The sequence below is a fragment of the Canis lupus genome, chromosome 25, assembly GCF_003254725.2.
Source record: "Canis lupus dingo isolate Sandy chromosome 25, ASM325472v2, whole genome shotgun sequence".
Lineage (NCBI taxonomy): Eukaryota > Metazoa > Chordata > Mammalia > Carnivora > Canidae > Canis > Canis lupus.
The window spans coordinates 20,515,655-20,540,830 of NC_064267.1; the positions used below are offsets into that span (position 1 = coordinate 20,515,655).

General features: G+C 35.6%; 1 protein-coding gene across 21 annotated transcripts in view; it reads right to left on the bottom strand.

Moving 5' to 3' along the window:
* Positions 1 to 25,176, bottom strand: part of NEK1 (NIMA related kinase 1) — a 228,957-nt gene that overhangs the window by 191,205 nt on the left and 12,576 nt on the right. For all 21 annotated transcript variants that reach the window (XR_007405808.1, XM_049101052.1, XM_025462838.3 and 18 more), the window contains exons 3-5: positions 18,149 to 18,297; positions 17,642 to 17,738; positions 8,848 to 8,945 (exon numbers count right to left, since the gene is read on the bottom strand). Coding sequence is in view for 20 of the 21 variants with exons in the window: in XM_049101052.1 (XP_048957009.1) it covers positions 8,848 to 8,945; positions 17,642 to 17,738; positions 18,149 to 18,265 (312 nt within the window). In the remaining variant the exon portion in view is untranslated. The remainder of the gene's footprint in view (positions 1 to 8,847; positions 8,946 to 17,641; positions 17,739 to 18,148; positions 18,298 to 25,176) is intronic.

The following is a 25,176-nucleotide window of genomic DNA, read 5'->3' on the forward strand; positions in this document are numbered from 1 at the left end:
AAGAATTAAGTACTTCCATGTATACTGTTAAGTTTTAAAAAAAAGAGTTACAGAATGGTATGCATAGCATAAGGTATGCATTAGGTATGTATATCTAAACTCTATATAATTGTATATGAGTGTATGGAGTGCGTAGGAATGAAAGAAATAAAGGAAGCATAAGAGGATACCAGTTAACAGTGTTTACACCTCAGAGAAGAGGATTTTCATTAGATAAAATGAAGTAAGCAAATACATTTTACTCTTTGCAGTACTTTTTAAAAAGAACATTACATTAAAATAACCAAAAAATAATTTTTAATCAATTTTCTTTAAAAACAAACCTCTTAGTTCAGTTGCAATATATATTTACTGAGGGCTATACAATTAAGTTCCTTTCCATATTTACAGTAGGAATTATAAGCAGAAAACTGAAAAACTGTTCTCTGACTTTGAGTTCACATGGTGGTTGAAATGTATTTATAAATAAATATGCCTATAATAAAATGCACAAGTTTTATAATCGTGATATATACATTAAGAGAGCAATTAATTCAATTAGGGAGGGGTTAGGAAAAAGTACCAAAAGATGAAAAATAAGTTGTTTGGTCTTATTTTTATGCATTCTATCTGTAAGCTAGAACACATCTTAGAAACCATGCATGCCTCGTTTTACAGATAGGGTTTTTCATTACCATATTTACCATATCTATATTACTTTATAATTTGACAAAAATATATCCAACACCAATAATATACCTGATAGGTGCAGGAATTGGCAAAAGGTAATAACAGAGCTCACAGACCAAGAGTCAGCAAGTTTATTCTGTAAAGGGCCAGAAAGTAAATCTGTTAGGCTTTGCAGGCCATATTGTCTCTCTCTCAACTCAACTATGCCACTGAGGATAAAAGCAGCCACAGATTACTATATACAAATAAACATAACTGTGTTTCAATGAAACTTTACTTACAAATACAGACAGTGGTATGAGATTGTCCCACAGGCCATTGTTTCCTGACTCCTAGCAAAGACTATTGATTCCTACCCAAGTAGGAATGAAGAAGCACAAGAGAAGGATAGCCAACTAAGCCTAGAGTTGATAAAACTAGACAGAAGAGGTGATTCCATGGCAAAATTCTGATGGAAAGTACAAAGTTGAGGAGAATACATATAGGCATATTGGCTCTGTCTATCCAGTGAAGAGTCTTAGAGTTTGCTTAAGGTGAGGTTGGGTGAGAGGAAAGGCCCTTAAATTATAACCCTGCTTCTAATCTCCCCTTTTCACTTCTTTGTACATATTAATTCATATTAATAAAATATTATAAAATACTGCAGGGATAATGGCATTTTTTTTGTTCAAAGGCTTTCAAATACATGTTACAAAATGTGAGCCTGCTCACTTTATGATAATAACTATAAGCTTGTCTGAATTAGTTTTATGTATACAACGTTATTTTGATTACTACAGATTGCTTTTAGATCACTAAAACAATACCATAGTCCACCTTCTCTAATCCAAAACTCAAGTCTCTTTGTGCAATGAGACATTTAAAATTTTACTAAAGTATGCTAAGTTTGAGAAACTTTTATTGCTAAATATATTAAAAGAAAAATAAAACTTGGCTTTCTCTTTTTTAGAATGGTAGACTGATTTTAGAAATAATAAGAGGTAATAAGAACTATTTACCTTCTATGTAATGTGTCCAGCAAGCAGATAGTCTATGCCACCAGAATAATTTTCTCTGATTTGTGCTTACTTTATCATTCGATTATTTTTTTTGAACAAAGGTTTCTCACCTAGGAGAGAGCTAGGGATCCTTATAATTGTACTGCCTTTATGTATTTTGTTTTCAATTTTTAGAATTATAGTAAAACAGGGATCCCTGGGTGGCACAGTGGTTTGGCGCCTGCCTTTGGCCCAGGGCGGGATCCTGGAGACCCGGGATCGAATCCCACGTCGGGCTCCCTGCATGGAGCCTGCTTCTCCCTCTACCTGTGTCTCTGCCTCTCTCTCCCTCTCTCTGTGTGACTATCATAAATAAATAAAAATTAAAAAAAAAAAGAATTATAGTAAAACACACAATACAAAATCCATCATTTTAACCATTTTTGCATGTATACTTCAGTGATATTAGGTACATTCATGTTGTTCTGCAACCATCACCACCCATTCAACTCCAGAGCTCTTTTTCATCTTGCACAACTTAAACTTTATACCCATTAAATAACTACCTATTGCATCTACCCCTAGTCCCTGGAAATCACTATTCTACTTTCTGGGTCTACAATTTTAAGTACCTCATATAAGTGGAATCATTTGATATTCATCTTTTTGTAGGTAGTTTATTTGACCTAGCATAATGTTCTCAGGTTGATCCATATTGTATTTGTATTGTACGTTGTAGTATATTTCTGAATTTCCTTCTTTTCTAAGGCCAACTGATATGGAGGGATTTCTGTCATTTTGTTACTGGTTTTCAATATGCCTCATAGCTCTTTTATCCCTCATTTTCTACATTATTATTTTCTTTTGTGTTTAGTTTTTTATAGTGAAACATTTAAGTTCATCTCATTTCCTTTTGTATATATTCTGTATCTATTTTCTTTGAAGCCACCATTGGGGATTACATTTAACATCCTAAAATGTTAAGAAAGTGTCAGCCCAGTGTTTTCTGGCCTCCAAAGTGAGAAATCTCCTGAAAATCTTGGTGAGGCTCCTCTCTTACATGTGATGACTCACTTTAATATGTTGCTTTCCAGATTGTTTGTCTTTGACTTTCAACAGTTTGATTCTAATCTGTCTAGGTATGGATCTTGTTCAGTTCATCCTACTTGGGAGTTTGTGGAGTTTCTTGAATGTTTACATTCAAGTCTTTTACCAAATTCAGGGAGTTCTCAGCTATTAATTCTTCAAATATTTGCTCTGCCCCTTTCTATCTATTCCTTCTGGGACTTCCACAAAGCAAAAATTAGCTTGATAATGCCCCAAAGGTCCTTTATGCTCTGTTCTTATTTCTTCAGTCTTTCTTTTCTGTTCTTCAGACTCAATAATTTCCATTGTCTAAAATTCAAGTTCACCGACTCTTTCTCCTTCCTGTTCAAATCTGATTCTAAATCGCTCTAATAAATTTTTCATTTCAGTTACTGTATTTTTCAGCTCTAGAATATTTTTTTTGGTTTAAGTTTTTTTATCTTTATTGATATTTTCATTTTTTCCATACTTTTTTTTTTTTTAACTTATTCTATGTGTTACTTTAGCTCTTTGAGCAGCTGAAAGACAACATTTTAAAGTCTTTGTCTAGTAGATCCACCATCAGGTCTTTTTCAGTTTCTGTTAGCTGATTTTTTTCCCTTTGAATGGGCCATACTGTCCTACTTTATATGCCTTGTGACTTTGAAAAATAGTCAGTTGACTAGACTCTAATAACATGGTGATTCTGAAAATCAGACTCTTCTTGAACTTGTCTATTTTTGCTAATTGTTGTATGGTGTCTCTGAGCCAAGAATCAGCCTGAGGTGCAAACTTAAAATCTTCTCAGGTCTTTTCTGAGCCTTCATCTTTCTCTGGGTATACACTGTGACTTTCTAATTTCCCTTTCTAATATATGTGGCTGCTTTCGAATACCTTAGTTTTTAAAGTCTGTCTCCAAAAATGGAAAAAGGAGAAATGGAGAAGGGAAAAAAAAGGCAGTGGCCCTTTAAATCTCCAGGAAGTCACCTCAGCAAGAAGGGGTGGGGCTTGCAACAATGGGGGAGGTACAACAACACTGGCTGCCCACCTCCTTGTCAGCACCTCCACAATCAGAAATTGCAATTAACATTCAGAGCACAGATCCCTGACATTTGGAGGACATGGATCTCCTTGCCAACCTTGGTTTCCAAAGGTCCATTCAGACTGTTTCTGGAAAGCATGCAAGTTGACTGCCTGGATGCTGGAAGGTGGGAATTGGGTAGCAACCATTGCTGCCTAGCTAAGAGCTAAAATTGAAAATAACTACAATTTATTATTCAAACTTTCACCTAGAAATTATATGCCTACAAAATATACTCCAGAGATCCAAAATAGTTTGATCTGATAGATTCTGCCACTGTAATTGTGTAGGTGCAAAGACAGATTTCTCCTGCTTCCTACTCTACCGTCTTCCCAGAATCCTTTTGATCCATATTTATTTTTAGATATTTTGTCACTTTGATTAAACAGATAACCTAGTATTATTTTTCAAGGACGTAATAGTATTAGAAAATATACTATTAATAGATTAACTAGCTCAATATTGTTGTAAGAGCCACACGGTAAGACGTGCCAAATCAACAAAGAAGCTCAGCCTTTTCCGGGTTAAGTTTACATAAGAATTATTAATATAAATATTTCAGAAAATGTATGCTTTATGAGAAGGTTCTAGATACATGCCAGTGACTTTGCTACCTATATTTATCCTTAAGGAAAATATTCATCAAGCTCTTATCAAATATCCCTATAGAAAATTTTACATTTCTATAGAAGAGAATATAGAAATTCTATTATTGGTTACTATAATAAATTAGCCACAGACTTTCAGTCTCATTTTTTCCTTACCAGAGACTCCTGGAAAGGATAGTACTAGGAACAATGAACTACTGACAATTCAAAAAATAGACTCTTGGCTACAAGCTTCAGAGCTGACACTGCTTAAATTGGACAATGGACTAAGTCAAGATTTCTAAGATTTTTTTTGGTCCAAAAGCTGACATATATGATGAAAGCATAGTGCCCCAAGACCCGGCCAGATAAGAATTACTAGGACTGAATGAACTGAATAAAATGAAATTAAATTGTGGGTACTTGTTTGGAATGTGACTGGTATTATTCTTTTTTTGTTCTTTCAAGATTTTATTTATGGGGGCATTTATTTACTGCGGGGACTCTGCTTCTCCCTCTGCCTATGTCTTTGCTTCTCTATGTTTCTCATGAATAAATATTTTTTTAAAAAAGTAAAAAAAAAAGTATACTCCTTTTTACCAATATAAATGATCAGCTGTGCAATCAAGGCCATACCTGGAATGTCTGAACTGAAAACGACTTTCATTCAGTTATGACAAGCCCACACTAAGAAATATATGTGAGCCAATTCCTATATCATACTGCCAGGAAACTGCCCTAGTACCTAATTTAGAAGGTCTCAGCATCACAGGTGGCAAGGTCATTTGCCAGTAGCCAAAAACGACAGCAGATTTGGAAACCTTCAGGAATAAAGAAAATCACCCAAATTTATAGGTACTACAGGTGAAATCTACTGGAGAATGTACAAGGTTTGGTTTACTGGCCTCAGGATAAAAGAGAAAATAAATTAAAAAAAAATCTAATCCAAGATCTTTATGAAAACTTCTGGACAGAAATCAATTTTGCAGCCTTAGTAGTTGCCCAATATTGTAGGGCTCTAGATTTTCAGAGCAAACTCAAGGTACCTACATGCTTAATTAACACTTTCACTGAACATAATATTAAAGCAAACCCTTGTGAGATGACTCTTGCCTTTGAAAAAAATATATATATGAAAACTATGATCAAAAGAGAGTAGACTATCAGGAAATGTATCTAAACTTGGAAATAAGGCAAATGTAGTGGGAAATCTTTTACATATTTATGTGGGCAAAGGCCATCCATAGATTGTTTAGTTCACTTCATTGCTTACTACTGATTAAAAGTCATAGACTTTCAGGTTGCTTCCTAACTCTGAATTTTTGTCCAGTAAAGATGCAAACAAGGAAGTATCACACCGAAGAGAATGGCTTGAGTAATTGGAGAATTACCTTGTTTCAGAGGTCTTTCTCTCCTCATTTCTATTCTAGAAATGCACAAAATCATCTCAGATTCATGCTAGCCTGCATTCTAAAACAAAAAAATAGCCTCTGGCCTCTACGTTTTTCTGCTTCAATGTCCAGATAGTAGAATATAGTAGTAATAGGATGTTTCTCTTTAAATAATTCCCATTTCGAATAAGCTAAAATAAATAATGTTCTTCTTTATGTTAACAAAACACCATTCTGAAGAGCAGAAAAAATGCTATTAACTTAAAAGAAAGACTTGCCAAATTCTTATTGTTTATAATGGAATAATCTGAGATGGATAAAAAAACATATAGAGTAGATCTCCATAATAATTTCTGGGATAACACAATACATAATATAGACACATACATATATATCATTATGTGCCAAGAACATTTATCCAACTACAGAACCAGACCCACAAAAAAAAAAAAAAAAAAAAAAAAAGAACCAGACCCACAGAGTATCAATGTACTTTATAGGAGAACGTTATGAAATCTAATAGTAAGCATTTTAAAGTTCAATAAAGAAATGAATAAACAGAAGCTCAAGCAACGGAAGGTATTAGATAAATTCTAATAAAATATAGCACTCTGTACACTAACATACATTACTATTTGACTTCACCACAACAGTGAAGTTGGCTATGTGGTATGAACATCCCTATTAGCGAATGAATTAATAGTCTCAAAACAGTTCAGTCATTTGTGAACATAACAATTACCAAGCTGATAAGTAGGAACAATGATTCAAACCCAAGTTTTACCAGAAGTTCTGTACTCTATCTAGTAGGCTTGATTGTGGAAACAAGAAATACATAAAGTGAGAAATATGACATTACCCAATTCAATACTACTAAACTAAAATATAACTCAAGATCCAGAACTTTACCATATTATCAAATTATTGCCAACAAGCTAAAAGTCCCCATCTACACAGTGTTATCAATCGATTAGTTATGCCTATTTATAGACATAGTTTTCCTAAGTATCCTGAGAGGACATTAGTGAAAACTGTGATCTCTGTTGTAAATTATAACCTTGTTGGGGAAAAAATTCTGATGTGAAATTATTCAGCACACATTACTGCACAATGCAGTGAAAGTGTAGACTTGAGTGAATACCAATGGAGCATTATATAGCAGAAGCAACAAATGCACAGAAAGTAAAACAGATGGATCACAAACAGTACCAGGAGAAAAGCAGAACTAAATGAGATATAACACAACAGGTATGCGTTCAAAAATACAAGACAACGATAGCCATTTTGTAAAAATACAGAGATATTATTAAAGACATTAGAATAGCTGCCTATGGAGGAAAATGAAAAGGAAATGGAATATGAAGGTAAAAGCGAAAACAAAAAAGCATAGGCTTTGCTAGAGTAAGATATAATGAAGCTATTAAAACTAATATAACTGATCTATGCGGACAGACGTGACAATAATCAAGATAATTTTTTAAGTGAAAGCTGCATTTTTCTCTTATAAATAACATTTTTCTTACTTTCTAAATTTTTTGAGTATAGTTGACATAGAGTGTTACATTAGTTTCAGATGTACAACAGTGATTTGGATTGTACATTATTCTATGTTCACAAGTATAGCTATCATTTGTCCCCATACACTGCTATTACAGTATCACGGACTATTCTGTGCCTTTTATTCCAATGACTTACTCATTCCACAAATGGAAGCCTGTATCTCTCTCTTACTGCTTGCTCTTCACTCATTTTGGCCTACTCTCTCTCCACCCTTCCCCATATAACCATCAGTTTGTTCAATTTATAGGTTTGATTATTCAAACCTATAAAGTAGACTATATATACTACTCTACCTATAGAGTAGGCTATATATATTATATCCCATTTCGGAATATGTGTGTCTTGATGTATATAAATAAGTACATGTACAAGTATTAAAAAGGAAGTCTAGAAGAATGCACCGAACTGAAAAACAATAATAATCTTCAGGGATAGAAGAGTGGGCAGAGAATTATTTCCATTTCTGAACCTTTCAAAAATTTTACAATTTAAGTTTGTAAACAAATATTTAAATTTTAGAGTTAGACAGAAGTAGGTTCAAATGCAGACTATGTGATTTGGGGCAAGCTACTTAACCTCTATTAATTTCTTATCTATTAAATAAAGAAAATTATACTAATTCATGGAGATTATAAACTTTAAGAGAGACAACAAACACAACACTCCTAACACAGTGCTTCCCCCATTCCCTTATGTAAAATTAGGAATGGGTGATAATGAGAAATCCAATAGAAATTTAGAGAAGGAAAAGATCCTGGAAGATTAGAGTGGTTATGGAAAATCAAAGGGAAGGCTGGGACTTTAGCTGAGCTGTAAAAAAAACAAAGTTGGTGGAAAATTAGTAAGAGAGTTGGCAGGAAAATGTTACCAAATAAGAGAAATAATAGAATAAATACATAGGAAGAAGAATGAGATGTATAAATATGTATCCCTAACACAAACAGCACCTAACACAAAATGAACGCTCAATGACTATCTGTTAAATAAACGGAAACAGGTGCACATGAGGTAATACTAGAAAAAAATGAGACTGCTTAGGTAGGATATGGTCATATATTAGAGATCCTTGAGGTCAAAACAGAGATTTGATTTAATGCAGTTACCAGTGCAAAGCTTCCAGAGCTGGAATTACCTAGGAAAGCCATATTTTAGGAAAATATGGTCTGACAGCAGAAAGCCAGATAGAATATAGGATAGTTAACTAGTTATAATGGATAATTAAGTTATATACATATATGTGTATTTATACACACAAAGGATATAACATATATTACAAATAAAATAATATCATTACAGACAAGAAATGAGATGGGGAAATCACTAAGGTAGAAGCTAATTAGAACAGAAATGTGAAAAAAAATAAAAAACAAAACAAAACAGAAATGTGACTGATAGGATACCAAAGGGTCCTAGTAATTACAATTAAGAATTTGTAGTTACAAATAAATACATATATAAACCTTGAATTGCTTCTGAATAACACAGAATAAGACTCAATCTCCTACATGCTAACTCACCTGATCCTCTTGAAACAAAATGCCTTTCTGAGCATTAATTCGTTTAAACAGATCACCTCCTTCACAGTAATCCATCACGATGTAGAGAGAGCCATTTTCTACAAAATATAAATATTACATTTTTTAAAACATATGTCAAAAGCATAAAGTAAAAGTACTTAAGGAATCAGAGTGCAAAATCAAGGTATGCTGTTCATATAGATTATACAATAACCTGCATTAACAGGTAGCTCTATTGTTGATTTTCTACTAAGAATACAGCAGCTTATAGAATAGCAGTATCCACATTGATCTAGGTATCTCTGAATATAGACAAAATGGAGACAAACTTGGTTTCATTTAAAGATATATTTCCTTAAACATCATCTATAAAAACGTTTTCCAATTTGTCAAAGATGGGTTATAACTTAGTTTTCAATTAACCATTACTTTTCAGCTTTGTTTCATTCTCTTAATTACTTATTAAACGAGTAATAGATGTTGCAGTGACCTCTGAGGATTCAACAGTGACTAAGATTGTACACTCCTGGAGCTTTCTTTTACTTCTATTTTTAAAAATTGTAATAATCTGTGAATAACATAAATAGGGCAACACTTTATTCCCCTTTTTGTCTCAGTCCACAGAGGGAGTCTTCTGTGACTCTTCCCATGGGTAGACAGGACTAGAAAAGAACTTTTCATATTTCCCTCCACCTTTATTCTTATATAAGACTAACACTACGCTTATTCTGCATAAATTAGGAAGAGGTATCACTTCTAACATTTACTAAACCACTACTTACTACTTACCACTTAATTACTAGTGAGACAACTGCAATTCAAAGAACAGTCTTCACTTCCCTTACTACTCTGAGCTACTTGTTTCTTGCACCTTGTGGTAGTGTTTTTGTTACCTATAGGCTTATATCTGCTTTTTGATAAACAGCTTCTAATGTGTCATGGATTGGAAATCCATATGACTGAGCTAACAGATTCTGTATAACTCGTGGGCATGTCTAAAGAAGATGGTAGAGTAGGAGGATCCTCGCCTCATCTCCTCCCACGGATACAATTAGATAACAGTGTAAATGACCCGGAAAACGACTGGAAGACTCCACAGCTAAATGTAGGGAACAGGGCACATGGAAGAGGGTAGGAAGGGTGGAGATGCGTCAGGAGCTAAATGGACCCATGGGATTATCTGCAGGAGGGACACCCATGCTGTGGAGGGGAAAGAAACAGACCCTAACCCCAAGCCCTGGGAACCTACACAGGGAAGATGAATGCCTATAACATTTGGCTTTAAAAACAAGAGGGACATAATTTCATGAGTTCTTATAATCAGCAGGGCTTAACATTAAAAATCAGCATCCTGGGTTTTGGGGGAAACTGGGAGAGCAATAGCAAACTGTCCCCACCCTTAAAGAGACAACAAAACAAAAAGCTCAGCAGAAATGCAGCACAGAAGCAGCACTTTGAAAAATCCTGAGGCATAAGGGAGGGGGAGTAGTTTACCAATCTCAGAGTGTGCTTGCAGGGGGGGCAGGGAGGTTGGGAGACCTCTCAGAGCAGAACTGGTAGGCTGCATCTTCAAGAACCAGTGCAGTCAACATTCTCCACCTAGCTTGCTAACAACACATCCTGCCCACGTTGTGGTGGCACATCCCCTCAAGCCAGGCCTTCTTCCAGGTCTCCTCCAACAGCAGAGCCACACAAATCTTGCTAACACCCTGCACCCTGTACCCACATTCTCCTGCAGACCTACCCCTTCCTATATGTCCCTGGCTAGAGCCCATTCAAAGCAAAGCTGTAAGCCTGGCAGGTTGAAAGCAGTCCCAAGAGGGGCTAGCAACCCTTCAAAGAGATTCACGCCCAAGAGACAGGGAAGGATAACTACACACATCAGATTGATTGTGCCCCAAGAGTCGGCTGGAGAGACACCTGATCTGACTACAAGCTGCGCTCACCAAGGAAAGCTTCTCAGGAGAAAACAAGGGACAGCTCACTGCATTCTGATGTTCCTGCATCGCTAGTAAATGCAAGGTCTGACTCAACTCAAACCCAAGGTGGCCCCAGACCGGCCTACCAACAACACAGGGACCAAACCCTGCCAACAGTAGGCAAAGAGAAGCATAGCAGAAATTGAATTAAAGACAAACGCAGCTCAGCCACAACAGTATGGTATATATATCACTTATGAGACACCCTGAAATGTCAGGTTCTGGTGAACAGGGGACATTGCACTGCATGGCACTACAAGAACTATTCTTCATAAGTATATTCTTCATACTTTCAAGAGCCAAAAAAGTAGCTGACTTCCCTAACATAACAGAAACAGACATAGAGAGAAAATATGAGGAGTCACAGGAATACGTCCTCAGTGAACACACAGAACAAAAATCACTGCAAGAGACCTAACCAAACACAGATAAGTAATTTGCCTGACAGAGAATTTAAAATAATAATCATAGAGATGTTCACTGGACTTGAGAAGAGTGGAGGATCTCAGTGAGACTCAATATATAAATAGAAAACAAAAAAGAATCAATCAGAGATGAAAAACTCAGTAACTTAAATTAAAAAATACCCTAGGGCAGCCTGGGTGGCCCAGCGGTTTGGCGCCGCCTTCAGCCCAGGGCGTGATCCTCGAGACAGAGGATCGAGTCCCACGTCGGGCTCCCTGCATGGGGCCTGCTTCTCCCTCTGCCTGTGTCTCTGCCTCTCTCTCTCTGTGTGTGTCTCTCGTGTATAAATAAATAAAATCTTAAAAAAAAAAATACCCTAGATGTTGTGGGTCTGGGTGGCTCAGTTGGTTGATTGTCTAATGCTTGGTTTCAGCTCAGGTCATGATCTCATGGGTCATGAGACTGAGCCCCGCATCAGCTCTCCACTCAGCAGGTAGTCTGCTTTAAGATTCTCTCCCTCTGCCCCTCCCCACACTAGTGCACACAAATGCTCTAAAATAAAGAAATCTTTGAAAAAAATACACTAGATGTAATAAATAGTAGACTAGAGGAAGCTGAAGAATGGATCAGTGACTAGGAGTAATGGAAAGCAATCAAACAGGAGAGAGGAAAAATAATAAAAGATGGACACATCTTTTGTGTCAGTGACACAATCAAGGATAATTAATAATTCACATTATAAGGATCCTAGATGGAGAAGAGAGAGACACAGTAGCAGAAAATGTATGTGAAGGGATCCCTGGGTGGCGCAGCGGTTGGGTGCCTGCCTTTGGCCCAGGGCGCGATCCTGGAGACCCGGGGTCGAATCCCACGTCAGGCTCGCTGCATGGAGCCTGCTTCTCCCTCTGCCTATGTCTCTGCCTCTCTCTCTCTCTCTCTCTGGGTGACTATCATAAATAAATAAAAATTAAAAAAAGAAAAGAAAGAAAATGTATGTGAAGATAAAATATCTGCAAATTTCCCTCAACTGGCAAAGGAAACAGAAATCCAGATCCAGGGAGTACAAAGAGCCCCCAACAAAAATCAACATAAGAAGGTCTACCCCACAACACATAATTAAAATGGCAAAAAGTAGTGATAAGGAGAAACGTTACAAAACAGCAAGATAAGGGGCGCCTGATGGTTGAGTGTCTGACTCTTGGTTTCAGCTCAGGTTGTGATGTCATAGATGGTGGGAGATCCAACGCTGTATCAACTCTGTGCTCAGCAAGGAGTCTGCTTGAGGATTCTCTCCCCTGCCCCTACCCTACTACCATGCATGTATGCTCACTCCAAAATAAATAGACCTTTAAACAAACAAATAAACAAACATGGGGCACTGGGTGGTGCAGTGGTTGAGCATCTGCTTTTGGTTCAAGTCATGGTCCTGGGATTGAGTCCTACATCAGGCTCCCTGCAGGGAGCCTGCTTCTCCACTGCCGATGTCCCTAACTCACTCTGTGTCTCTCATGAATAAATAAGTTAAATTAAAACTAAACAAAACAAAAACAGCAAGAGAAGACAATTACATAAAAAGGGAAACCCCGTAAGACTATCAAGGCATTTTTCAGCAGGAACTTTGCAGGCTGGAGGGTATGACATAATATATTCAAACTGCTGAAAGAAATCTGCAGCCAAGAATACTCCACCTAGGAAGCTATCATCAGAATAGAAGGACAGGGGCAGCCCGGGTGGCTCTGGTTTAGTGCTGCCTTCAGCCCAGGGCCTAATCCTGGAGAACTGGGATCGAGTCACACGTCAGTATCCCTGCATGAAGCCTGCTTCTCCCTCTGCCTGTGTCTCTGCGTGCCTCTCTCTCTCTCTCTCTCTCTCTGTCTCACATGAATAAATGAATAAAGTCTTTAAAAAAAAAAAAAAGAAAGAAAGAAAGAAGGACAGATGGAGAGTTTCCCAAACAAAAGTTAAAGGAATTCTTGACCACTAAACCAGCCCTACAAAACACATTAAAGGGTACTGAATGGAAAGACCTTAAGTAGGAGTAAGAAAAATAGGGAAGCACAAAAATAAGTATATGTGTAAAAATCAGTCAAGGGATTCAGAAAATTTTTTTTAAAATGTAAAATGTGACACCATATATCTAAAATATGGGAGGGGGGGAGAAGAGTAAAGAATGGGTTCAAAACTAAGTAACCATCAAGTTAATACAGACTGCTAAATTGCATAGGATTTTATATATAAACCTAACTGTAACCACAAATCAAAAAACAGCAATGGATATGCAAATAAATAAATAAAATGAAAGGAATCCAAGTTTATCACTAAAGAAAGTCAAGAAATTATGAAAGAAGAGAACAAAGAAGAAAGGAAGACAGAGAACCACAAAAACGACCACAAAATAAGCAACAAAACGGCCGTAAGTACATACCTATAAATACTCTGACTGTAAATAGACTAAACAATCGAAAGACACAGGGTCATGGAATGGATAAAAATGGAACCATCTATATGCTGCCTACAAGAGACTCACTTAAGATAAGACTCACTTAGGACTCACTAAAGGCACATGCTGATTGAAAGCAAAAGGAGAGAAAAGCATTTATCATAGAGAGGGAAGTGAAAAGAAAGCTGGGGTAGCAATATTTACATCAGACAAACTAGATTTTTAAAACAAAGACTGTAACGAGATAAGATCACTATAAAATCATATAAGGAACAATCCAACAAGAAAATATAACAATTGTAAATATTTATGCACCCAACATGGAAGCTATCAAAGATAAAAGGAAAAGAAGCTAAAAACATGAAGTAGTCAAGAGTAATACAATAACAGTAGGGGACTATAACACTGCACTTACATCAATGGATAGATCATCCAAACAGAAAATAAACATGGAAACAGTGGCTTTGAATGGTACATTGGACCAAATGGATCTAACAGAACAATTCATTCTAAAACAACAGAATACACATTCTTTTCAAGTGCACATGGAACACTCTCCAGAAAAGATCATATATTAAGGCACAAAGCAAGTTTCAACAAATTCATCTTTTCTGACTATAATGATATGAAACTAGAAATCAATCACAAGAAAATATCTGGAAAGAACAGATTTAACAGATACATGCAGGTTAAATACTAAGCAATGGATGAGTCAACCAAGAAATCAAAGAGAAAATCAAAACATACATGAAGACAAATGAAATTTAAAACACAATGGTCTAAAATCTTTGGGATGCAGCAAAAACTCCTCTAAAAGGGATTTATAGAAATAGAGGCCCACCTCCAGAAGTAAAAACAATCGCAAATAATCAACCTAATCTTTCATCTCAAGGAGCTAGGAAAAAAAGAACAAAACCCCAAACCAGAAGGAAAGAAGTAATAAAGATTAGAGCAGAAATAAAAAAATATAGAAACTAAAAAAAGAAAAAAAAAACACAACGGATCAGTGAAACCAGGTGTTGGTGCTCTGAAAAGATCAACAAAATTGATAAAACTTTAGCCAGACTCATCAAGAAAAGAGACAAATAAAAAAAATCAGAAATGAAAGAAGAGAAATAACAAAAAAAATTATCTGCCAACAAATTGGACAATCTAGAAAAAATGGACAAATTCCCAGAAACACATAAACTCCCAAAACTGAATAAGGAAGAAAAAGAAAATCCGAACAGACCAAGTGCCAGCAATGAAACTGAATCAGTGATCAGAAAACTCCCAGCAAACAAAAGTCCAGGATGAGACAGCTTCACAGATGAATTCTACCAAACATTTAAAGAGTTAAAAATCTATTTTTCTCAAGCTATTCCAAAAAACAGGAAAGGAAGGAAAGCTTCCAAATTCATTCTATGAGGTCAGCATTACCGTGATACTAAAACCAGATAAAGATACGACAAAAAACGAAAACTACAAGCTAATATCTCTGATGAACATAGATATAAAAATCCTCAAGTATTAGCAAACAGAAACCAACACTACATTAAGAAAACCATTCACTACAACCAAGTGGGATTTATTTCTGGGACACAAGGATGGCTCAATATTTGCAAATCAATTAACATGATACATCATGTCAACAAGAGGACGTATAAAAATTATATGATCATTTCAATAGGTGCAGAAAAAGCATTTCACAAAGTACAACATCCATTCATGATAAAAGCCCTCAACAAAGCAGGTCTAGGGAGAACATAACACACATAATAAAGGCCATATATGAAAAAACCATAGCTATCATCATATTCAATGGTGAAAAACAGAGAGCTTTTCTCCTTAAGGTCAAGAGCAAAACAAGGATGTCCACTCTCACCACTTTTATTCAACATAGTACTGGAAGTCCTAGCCACAGCAATCACACAAGATAAAGGAATATAAGGCATCCAAACTGGAAAAGAAAAACATTCACTATCTGCAGATGACATGATCCTATAAAAAGAAAACCCAAAAGACTCCACCAAAAAACTAGAACTGATAAATGAATTCAGTAAGGACTCACAGGATACAAAATCAAAATACATAAATCCATTGCATTTCTATACACTAATAATGAAGTAGCAGAAAGAGAAATTAAGAAAACAATCCCATTTACAATTGTACCACAAACAATAAAGTATCTAGGAATAAACTTAACCAAGAAGGTAAAAGATCTGTACTCTGAAAACTATAAAACACTAATTGGGCACCTGAGTGGCACAGCTGGTTGAGTGCTGGACTATTGGTTTCAGCTCAGATTGTGATCTCAGGACTGTAAGATTGAGTCCCATGTCACACTTCATGATCAGCGGGAAGTCTACTTGAGATTCTCTCTCTCCCTCTTCCCCTGCTCACTCTCTCTCTCAAAATAAAGAAATCTTTTTTTTTTAGAAAAAGACAGTTATAAAACACTGATGAAAAAAAATTGAAGATAGCACCAAAAAAATGGATATTCCATTAGAAGAACAAATTAGATTAGAAGAACAAATATTAAGACATCCATAACACCCAAATTAGAAGAACAAATATTGCTAAAATGTCCATACCACCAAAGCAATCTACAGATTTAATGCAATCTCTATCAAAATACTAACAGTATTTTTCATAAAACTAGAACAAGCAATCCTAAAATTTGTATGAAACCACAAAAGACTTCAAATAGCCAAAGCAATCTTAAAAAAGAACAGGGCTGCCTGGATGGCTCAGGAGGTTAAGATCTGACTCTTGTTTCAGCTCAGGTCATGATTTCAAAGTTGTTGGATCAAGCCCCACATCTGGCTCCATGCTCAACAGGGATTCTGCTTGTCCCTCTCTCTCTGCTCCTTCCCTGCACTCGCAGCCTCTCTTTTAAAAAAGGAAAAGAACAAAACTGGAGGTATCACAATCCCAGATTTCAAGATATACTACGAAGCTATAGTAATCAAAACAGTATGGTACTGGCACAAAAACAGACATACATTATGGAACATAATTAAACATAATACATTAATGGAACAGAATAGAGAGGCTTATTAATGCTTCAAATATTTCTGAAATACAAATACTGGTAACATGGTTAACTCTGGAGACACAAAACAGGTGGCTCAAAGATAGAAATAGAGAACAAACTTTTTCTTGATATATAACATTTGAATTTCGTACCAGATGCACATATCAAAACTAAATAAAACTATCAAAAGAAAAAAAAAAGGTTGAGTGTGTGTGTATGTGTGTGAGAGACATGGATGGTTAAATAGGATCTGAGAAAGGGATGAAGAAACAATTTGAAGATAAAATGTTTAAGCTTTAGTACATAAACTGTAATGTTTTTTGCTCCTTATATATCTACTATTAATTTTGAGATAAATACTACTTAAAATCTAAGGTTAACAAAAAAGTTTTTCGCCACAAAGCAAGTACTAATCTGTTTTGTATTCCTTCAAACATTCAAACATCCAAGTGCCCACTATGTGCCAGGCACTTTGCACAAGATACCAAGGATACAGAAATATAAGACTCTACCATTATCACCAACGGGCTTACACAATAATGGAAAAACAGCTTCGAAACCCACAAATAAAACCCACCACATAAAAAAATCCTTGAAATTGGGGCAAAAAGACTCTAAGTGGGAAAGCCTCCTTGCATGTTAAAAAATGACTATGAAAAAAAAAAAAAAGAAAATGACTATGAGTTTAACAAAAACACAATAATGAAGATGTGAACCACTAAGCAAAGCATGCATTTAGCTGGAATCCAAGAACTGACACTTCATTTACACAATGCAGACTCTCCCATCAGTAACATTAGTATTACCCTAGAATCATGCTGATATACATTTGAATATGTATTGAGTGGAAAATGATATACTTTCCTTCCTGAAAATACATTATAAATAAGTAAAATACCCAAATGTTGTCACATGGCTTAGTTCTTTTGAACTCTATTGCAAAATTTATCTGACCTTCAAATGATTCTCTATACTGAACAATATTTGGATGCTTCATGTTTGCCAACACTGCAACTTCTCTTCTTGATTCCTCCCTTTCTTTATTGGACATCTTAAACGAGACAGAAAAAAATATTAAATTAAACCATCAATAAACAATCTAAAAGACCATCAATGAGAGTGGTTAAAAACAGTACCAATAAAGCACAGCTCAAATAACAAAATAAAGACTGAGTTGAATCCACAAGTAAAAACATTTTAAAATGTTCAAACTAGATTAAGTTACAGAACAGTAGGTGTGTTGTATTTTTTTAAAACAAACACATAAACACAAGCAGATATCATAGGGAAAAATCTGAAAAGATATACAGACTATTCTAAAATTAGTGGTCTCTTGGGGATTATGGCAGTCTTTCACTTTAGGTTACGTGTTGCTGGGTTGTTGTTGTTTTTATTCTCTAATGATGAGCACTATTGAAAGCAGGCTATGTGTTGAATAACCAAATGAAAAAATATACTTACTCTTGAGATGTTAATTTCTTTGATAACATATTGTCTGTCATCTTCTGTAGATTTAACAAGAATGGCTTTTCCAAATGAACCTTCTCCAATCTTCTGTAGTCTAACATACTTCTCCATGATTCTTTTTCTAAGGCATCTTAACAGATATACTAGAAATTAAAAAAAAATAAGTTAGCAGAGATGAAACATGTCTTCCTTAACAATTACATGTTTAATTCAATTCTAATTCTTTAGTAATTTGCTTACTTAAAAAAAAAGATATTTAAAATCTTTACTGGGGGCAGCCCCGGTGGCTCAGCGGTTAAGTGCCGCCTACAGCCTAGGGTGTGATCCTGGAGACCCTGGATCGAGTTCCACCTCAGGCTCTCTGTATGATGCCTGCTTCTCCCTCTGCCTGTGTCTCTGCCTCATTCTCTCTCTCCTCTCTGTGTATTCTCATGAATAAATAAATAAAATCTTTAAAAAAAAAAAGAAATCTCATTTAAAAAAAATAAAAAATAAAAATAAATAAAATCTTTACTCAAAGTTAAATGAACTTTATCTTATTTTTACTCATGTGACATATAACCATGAGCTAAAAAGAGAAAAATAGTGACATTTCAATTTTATAAGAACGCTTCAGAAAGTCAAATACTGTCTATACTTAATGTATATGGAACAAGAGATTAACGTTTTCCTATGTGAATTAATTAGCAGCATTACTCTATTATCCTCAATAAGAATCCATTTCCCAAAATTATCCAACTAATTGTCTTATTAGACATTTAAATTGTTTACATTGTTTGCTATTACAGAAGAACTTTAGATAAAATTTTTATGTACTTATTATCAGGATTAACTTTAGATAAAATTTTTATGTAGTTATTATCAGGATTTCCTTAGGATAAATTATTTGTTCAAAGAATATGCACACGTTAAAATTCTGGAACACAGAGCTTAACTGTCTTACAGAAATGTCTACTTATATTCTAACCAGCAGTGTATAAAAGTGCCTATTCTAGATATCCTTTTAACACTGGTTATTGTTATTTGTTAAAGATTTTATTTATTTATTCATGAGAGACACAGAGAGAGAGGGAGAGAGAGAGGCAGAGACATAGGCAGAGGGAGAAGCAGGCTCCATGCAGGGGGCCCCTTGCAGAACTCGGTCCCAAGACTCCAGGATCACAACCTGAGCTGAAAACGCAGACGCTCAACCACTGAGCTACCTAAGAATCCCTAGTTATTATTTATTAAAATTTCAGAGAAGCCATATAGGATAGTAGCTAACAAGCACTAAAACTTTTCAGTCAGGAAGCCTGGATTTAAATCTTGACTTTAGGGATCCCTGGGTGGCGCAGCGGTTTGGCGCCTGCCTTTGGCCCAGGGCGCGATCCTGGAGACCCGGGATCGAATCCCACATCGGGCTCCCGGTGCATGGAGCCTGCTTCTCCCTCTGCCTGTGTCTCTGCCTCTCTCTCTCTCTGTAACTATCATAAATAAATAAAAATTAAAAAAAAAAATCTTGACTTTATCACTTTTTTGTTATGTGACATTGGACAAGTTACTCAGCTTTATGTACCTCAGTTTGTTCATCTGTAAAATGTGGATAACAGTACACACTCATAGCACTGTTGGGAGGATTAATTTTAGTATTATACTGTAGAACAGCGCACAGCACAGAGTAAGCACTGTGTCACTATTTGTTGCTGTTGTTACTACATTTGACAGAGAAATGGTGTCTTGTTTTTATTTTCTTTTGCTTATCAGTTAATTAGAAAAATTCTTCCAGACTTATTGAACACTTGTATTTTTTTCTTTTTTGAACTACTCATTCATGTTCTTTGTTCATTTTCTCATGGAATAGTCTTTTTATTAATTTGTAAAAGCCCTCTCTTTATGAGATGTTAGCCCTCCTCTGTCATAATACTTTTTCCTTATATGCTATCTGCCTTTCCTTATATGCTTTCCTTATATGCTATCTGCCTTCCATTTTAAATATACAAATTTATTGATATTATTTTGATATTAATTACTAAACACGTTATTAGTCTTCATATTTCTGCTTTTTGTATCATAATTAGATCCTTACCATACCAAGGTATTTGATTAGGGTCATTAGTAACTTCAGCAATAGTTAATTTCAGGAGAGTGATAGGTGGGAACAGAAGCCAGAGTCCAAAAGCTAGTTAGTGAAAGCTTAAAAAAGTCAAAGGAGGAGGGAAAGAGAGAGTGATATGGTCACAAAACAATCTTTAGCACTACTTATTGGCAAGATTACCCCTTATCATGGAGATACATGAATTCACTATATTAATTTAAAACCAATAAATATTTAATTTACCTAACTTTCTCTTTTCTAGTTCCATTCATATCAAGCAGGCTTTCTACATATGATTCTCTTCTAGGAGAAAATGGGCTTGTCATGAAGGCCATATAAAATTTCTGTGACAGTTTACCATATCTTATTGTAATTTAACAAATCCATGTTCTCATTTCATCCATCAGTACTAGATTTAATTTTATTTTGCCTCTACAATGATCCGATCTCCTTAAATGACAAAATTTATTTTCAGGGCCTGTAAGACCAAGTCCAGAACCCAATCTCTGGTAAAATCAATGGGATAATTATTATAATTATGCCTTAGGAAATTTTATGGGAAACAGCCTTCTTCTACCTTAAAAAACAATATAACCATATTACATTTCAAAATTTTTGTAAGATAGGACAAGGCTTTTAGCAACTTAAAGAGAAATAAGAAATTAATGATTACAATAGCAATACAGCATCATCAGTAAGTTAAAGAAGTCATCCCAAACATACTCTCCTCTGAAATCCAAGTTTGGTCAACTGGCATAATGGCTATCTGGGCACCAGCCAGAATTTAATGATTTCTTCGGGACAGGAGTATATTACATTACCATGCTATTCAGAAAAAAAATATTGAGATGAACTCATCTTAGAAAACTAAGTTTCGTGAATCAAATTACATTAAATAATAACCATATAATGAGATTATTTCACAACCATCATTATTCTGTGACTGCTGCCAAGAAAAATAAACAAAATTAGTCAATCTGGCTCTGCCTCAAAATTTAGTTGCCAATTCCTTTCCAGGGACCACACTAACAAAACGGAAGCTCCAAGAGTCCCTAGTATTGCACTCTAGTGCCTACTACATTACAGATCACTGTGGCTCTGACAACATAGTATAGGAGATGTACTACTCCTGGCAGTGAAGAACGATGACTCTAATTGCCATCAAATGATGTCAAGGGCAGAAAGCTTTCTGAACAAAAAGACTTGTGGTAGGGATGCCTGGGTGGCTCAGTAGTTGAGTGTAGTTGAGTGTCTCTGCCTTTGGCTCGGGGCATGATCTCGGGCCTGGGGTTCAAGTCCCACATGGGGCTCCCTGCCTGTCTCTCTGTGTGTCTCTCATGAATAAATAAAATCTTAAAAAAAAAAAAAAAAAGACTTGTGGTAAATGAATTTCAGAGCAACTCACAACTCTCCCTTTCTGCAAAGTCTACACTAGACCACTGCAGTACACTGGAAGAAGCAAAGGGGAAAATATAGTGTCTTACACATATCAGTCTTACACATTTCAGTGTCTTACACATATTTGACCAAGCTAGTTACTTCCTAGTCATGAGACTTCTCAGCTGAATTGCAATCCTTTTTTAAAAAAAAATTTTAAAGATGTTATTTATTTATTCATGAGAGACAGAGAGAGAGAGAGGCAGAGACACAGGCAGAGGGAGAAGCAGGCTCCACGCAGAGAACTGGACGTGGGAATTGATACCAGAACTCTGGGATCACGCCCCAAGCCAAAGGCAAACACTCAACTAACTGCTGAGCCATCCAGGCGTCCCTGAATTACAATCCTAAAAGATTTTTCAAACCAATTAAAAATAGTGACAAAATGGACTATAGGTTTACACATACAAAATCATCCTAACATATAACTGAAGAAACATAATAATCTTTTTCTAATTTTGCATTTCTAATAAACTGAAAATACAAATGTTTGTCCTTTCTATACTTTGGTTTCCAATATCAAATGAAAATCACATACCAACTTGACAGTATTAAGCTCTCTAGGAATTATATCAATTTAATATCTATAATGTTAAAGACACTCAAAGCATAAAATCAAAGACATTTTTGGTATTTGACCTTTCAAAAGAGTTACATCATGTAAGATATAAAGAAATGGATTTGAAGAGAAAAGCTACACTACCAAAAAGCAAACCACCTCACTTCTCTGCACCTTGGTTCCCTCTTCTGAAAACACTAACAATTTAAACAGAATGCTACTTAAGGGTTCTACCAACTCTAATAGTCTATGATGCAAGAAAAAAAATAAGAGTAGATAAAAAAAATAGAAAACTTCAACATTGTATAGAATTGTACCATTACCCAGAAAGAGTAGGAATGATAAAGAGATAATGGCCAAAGCCTTTCCTTCAGGGAAATCAAAAGAAGATACAAAAGTAATTTCCTCAGCCTGTATCTTTAAAAAGTTAAAAAATAAACTGCAATTTAGAGTTAAATATATATCAAGCTGGACATACATATTTACCTCAACTTCTTCCCTAAACCTAACACAACTTTAAAGGGATCAAACAGGTAGAACAGGAGAGTAAGCAACAGCAATAAATTTCTGGAAGCTGACAAAAGAACAAGCAGTAACTGACGTAGGAGACTAGGGAAAGCTGTACCGTAATTCAGCAGTGGCAAATAAGTCCCACTAAAGAAGAACTCAATAATTAGAAGAATCAGGTGCCTCTGAGAGTGAGGGTAATATCAGAACAAAAACAGACTTGGTTGAAAGACTGTAATAAGCAGTTAGACACAGTTGCCTCCTCCACCTCTCTCATTTAGGGGACCACCCTTCTCTCATGTTGGCAAAAAACTGAAGATGTCTCTAGGTTGGTGATACCAATACATATACATGACCTGGGAGAATACCATATATATGACCTGGGAGATTAAGTGAAGGTCGACATAAAAAAATGCTCCAGTCATGATGCTGTAGCTCATTACCATACCACCCCACCTCCCAAAACAATCAAAAATACCGAGTAAATATTTTTAACTTGGTGATAACCACGGTGATATTTCAAATTGGTTGGGGGAAGTTAAATTTTAAAATAGTACTTACACAACTAGGTAGTAATGTGGAAAAGAAAAACTTAAACCCATTTTCTTCTCTTTACATCAATACAAATTCTAGATAAACTACTTAAATGTAAAAAACAAAAACAGGGCAGCCCCGGTGGTGCAGCGGTTTAGTGCTGCCTGCAACCCAGGGTGTGATCCTGGAGACCCGGGATCAAGTCCCATGTCAGGGTCTCTGCATGGAGCCTGCTTCTCCCTCTGCCTGTGTCTCTGCCCCTCTCTTTCTCTCTCTGTGTCTCTATGAATGAATGAATGAATGAATGAATGAATGAATAAACAAACAAACAAAACCCCCAAAACCATTATAGCAATAGACCATTAGAATGACTTTTATAATCTTAGAGTACAGTAGCTTAGTATGACACAAACCCCAAAAGCTTTAAGGTATTAATACAACTACATAGAAATCATGTAAAAACAAGATGCCTGGGTGGCTTAGTCAGTTGTGTCCAACTCTTGATCTCGGCTCAGGTCTCAATATGTTAAGCCCTGCACTGGGCTTAACTCACAACCCTTAGTTTAAACCCCACATTGGGCCCAGTGTTGAGCCTATTTAAAAAAAAAAAAGTGTAGCAAAAGCTAGTATAAGTCAAAATTCAAACGACAAAAAGAATATACATATATTTGTATATATATTAGTTCATATCACCAAGGGCTTGTTTTTCTAATAAAACATTCCCACATATTCACAAGACAAAGAAACCAATCTAACGGGAAAAGAGACAAAGGATATGAAGTTACAATTTAACAAAAAGGAATATAATTAACGTTAAAATGAGCAAAAGTACCAAATGTCTTGTAAAGAGAAATACAATTTAAAGGTACGGGATAAATTTTATGTATATTTTACCTCAATAAAAAAAAAAGTACGAGATAGCATTTTCCACCCAACAGAATAGCAAAATTCATAAAGTTTGTTACTGTATTATGTTGGAAGGGAAGATAAGGAAACATAATATGAGAATACAAATTGATACAAATACTATGGAAAATAAAAGTTCATAGTATTGGGCAGCCCCGGTGGCGCAGTGGTTTAGTGCCGCCTGCAGCCTGGGGTGTGATCCTGGAGACCGGGGATCGAGTCCCACATCGGGCTTCCTGCATGGAGCCTGCTTCTCCCTCTGCCTGTGTCTCTGCCTCTCTCTTCGCTCTCTCTGAATGAATGAATAAATAAATCTTTTAAAAAAAAAAAAAAAAAAAGACTTGCTTAAAAAAAAAAAAGTTCATAGTATCTACCAAAATTATTAGTGCTCATTTTGATCTAGCAATTCTATTTTTAGGAATCTACCCTATAAATACTTCCAAATATATGAAAATGAAACATATACAAAGTTTTCCTCTGCAGCACTGTTTGAAATGGTAAAATGTAAATATCCATAAAAATAAAAAAGCAACATTTCTATTGATATGGATTAATTTCTAAGTATCAGAATTATAAATATGGCATACTATCATTTTTGTGTTAAAAGGAAATATACAGGGATCCCTGGGTGGCGCAGCGGTTTGGCGCCTGCCTTTGGCCCAGGGCGCGATCCTGGAGACCCGGGATCGAATCCCACATCGGGCTTCCGGTGCATGGAGCCTGCTTCTCCCTCTGCCTATGTCTCTGCCTCTCTCTCTTTCTCTCTCTGTGACTATCATAAATAAATAAAAATTTAAAAAAAAAAAAAAGGAAATATACATGTATATGCTTATATTTATTTACTTATATATGACTGTGCATACAAATATATAAAACCCCTACATGTGTACACACACATATAATTGCTTGTATATGTAATACCTCTGAAGAGATACACTATAAACTGGTACACTATTGGCTGCCTTCAGGGAAGAGAACCGAATGATTAAGAGGAAGATTTTTTTT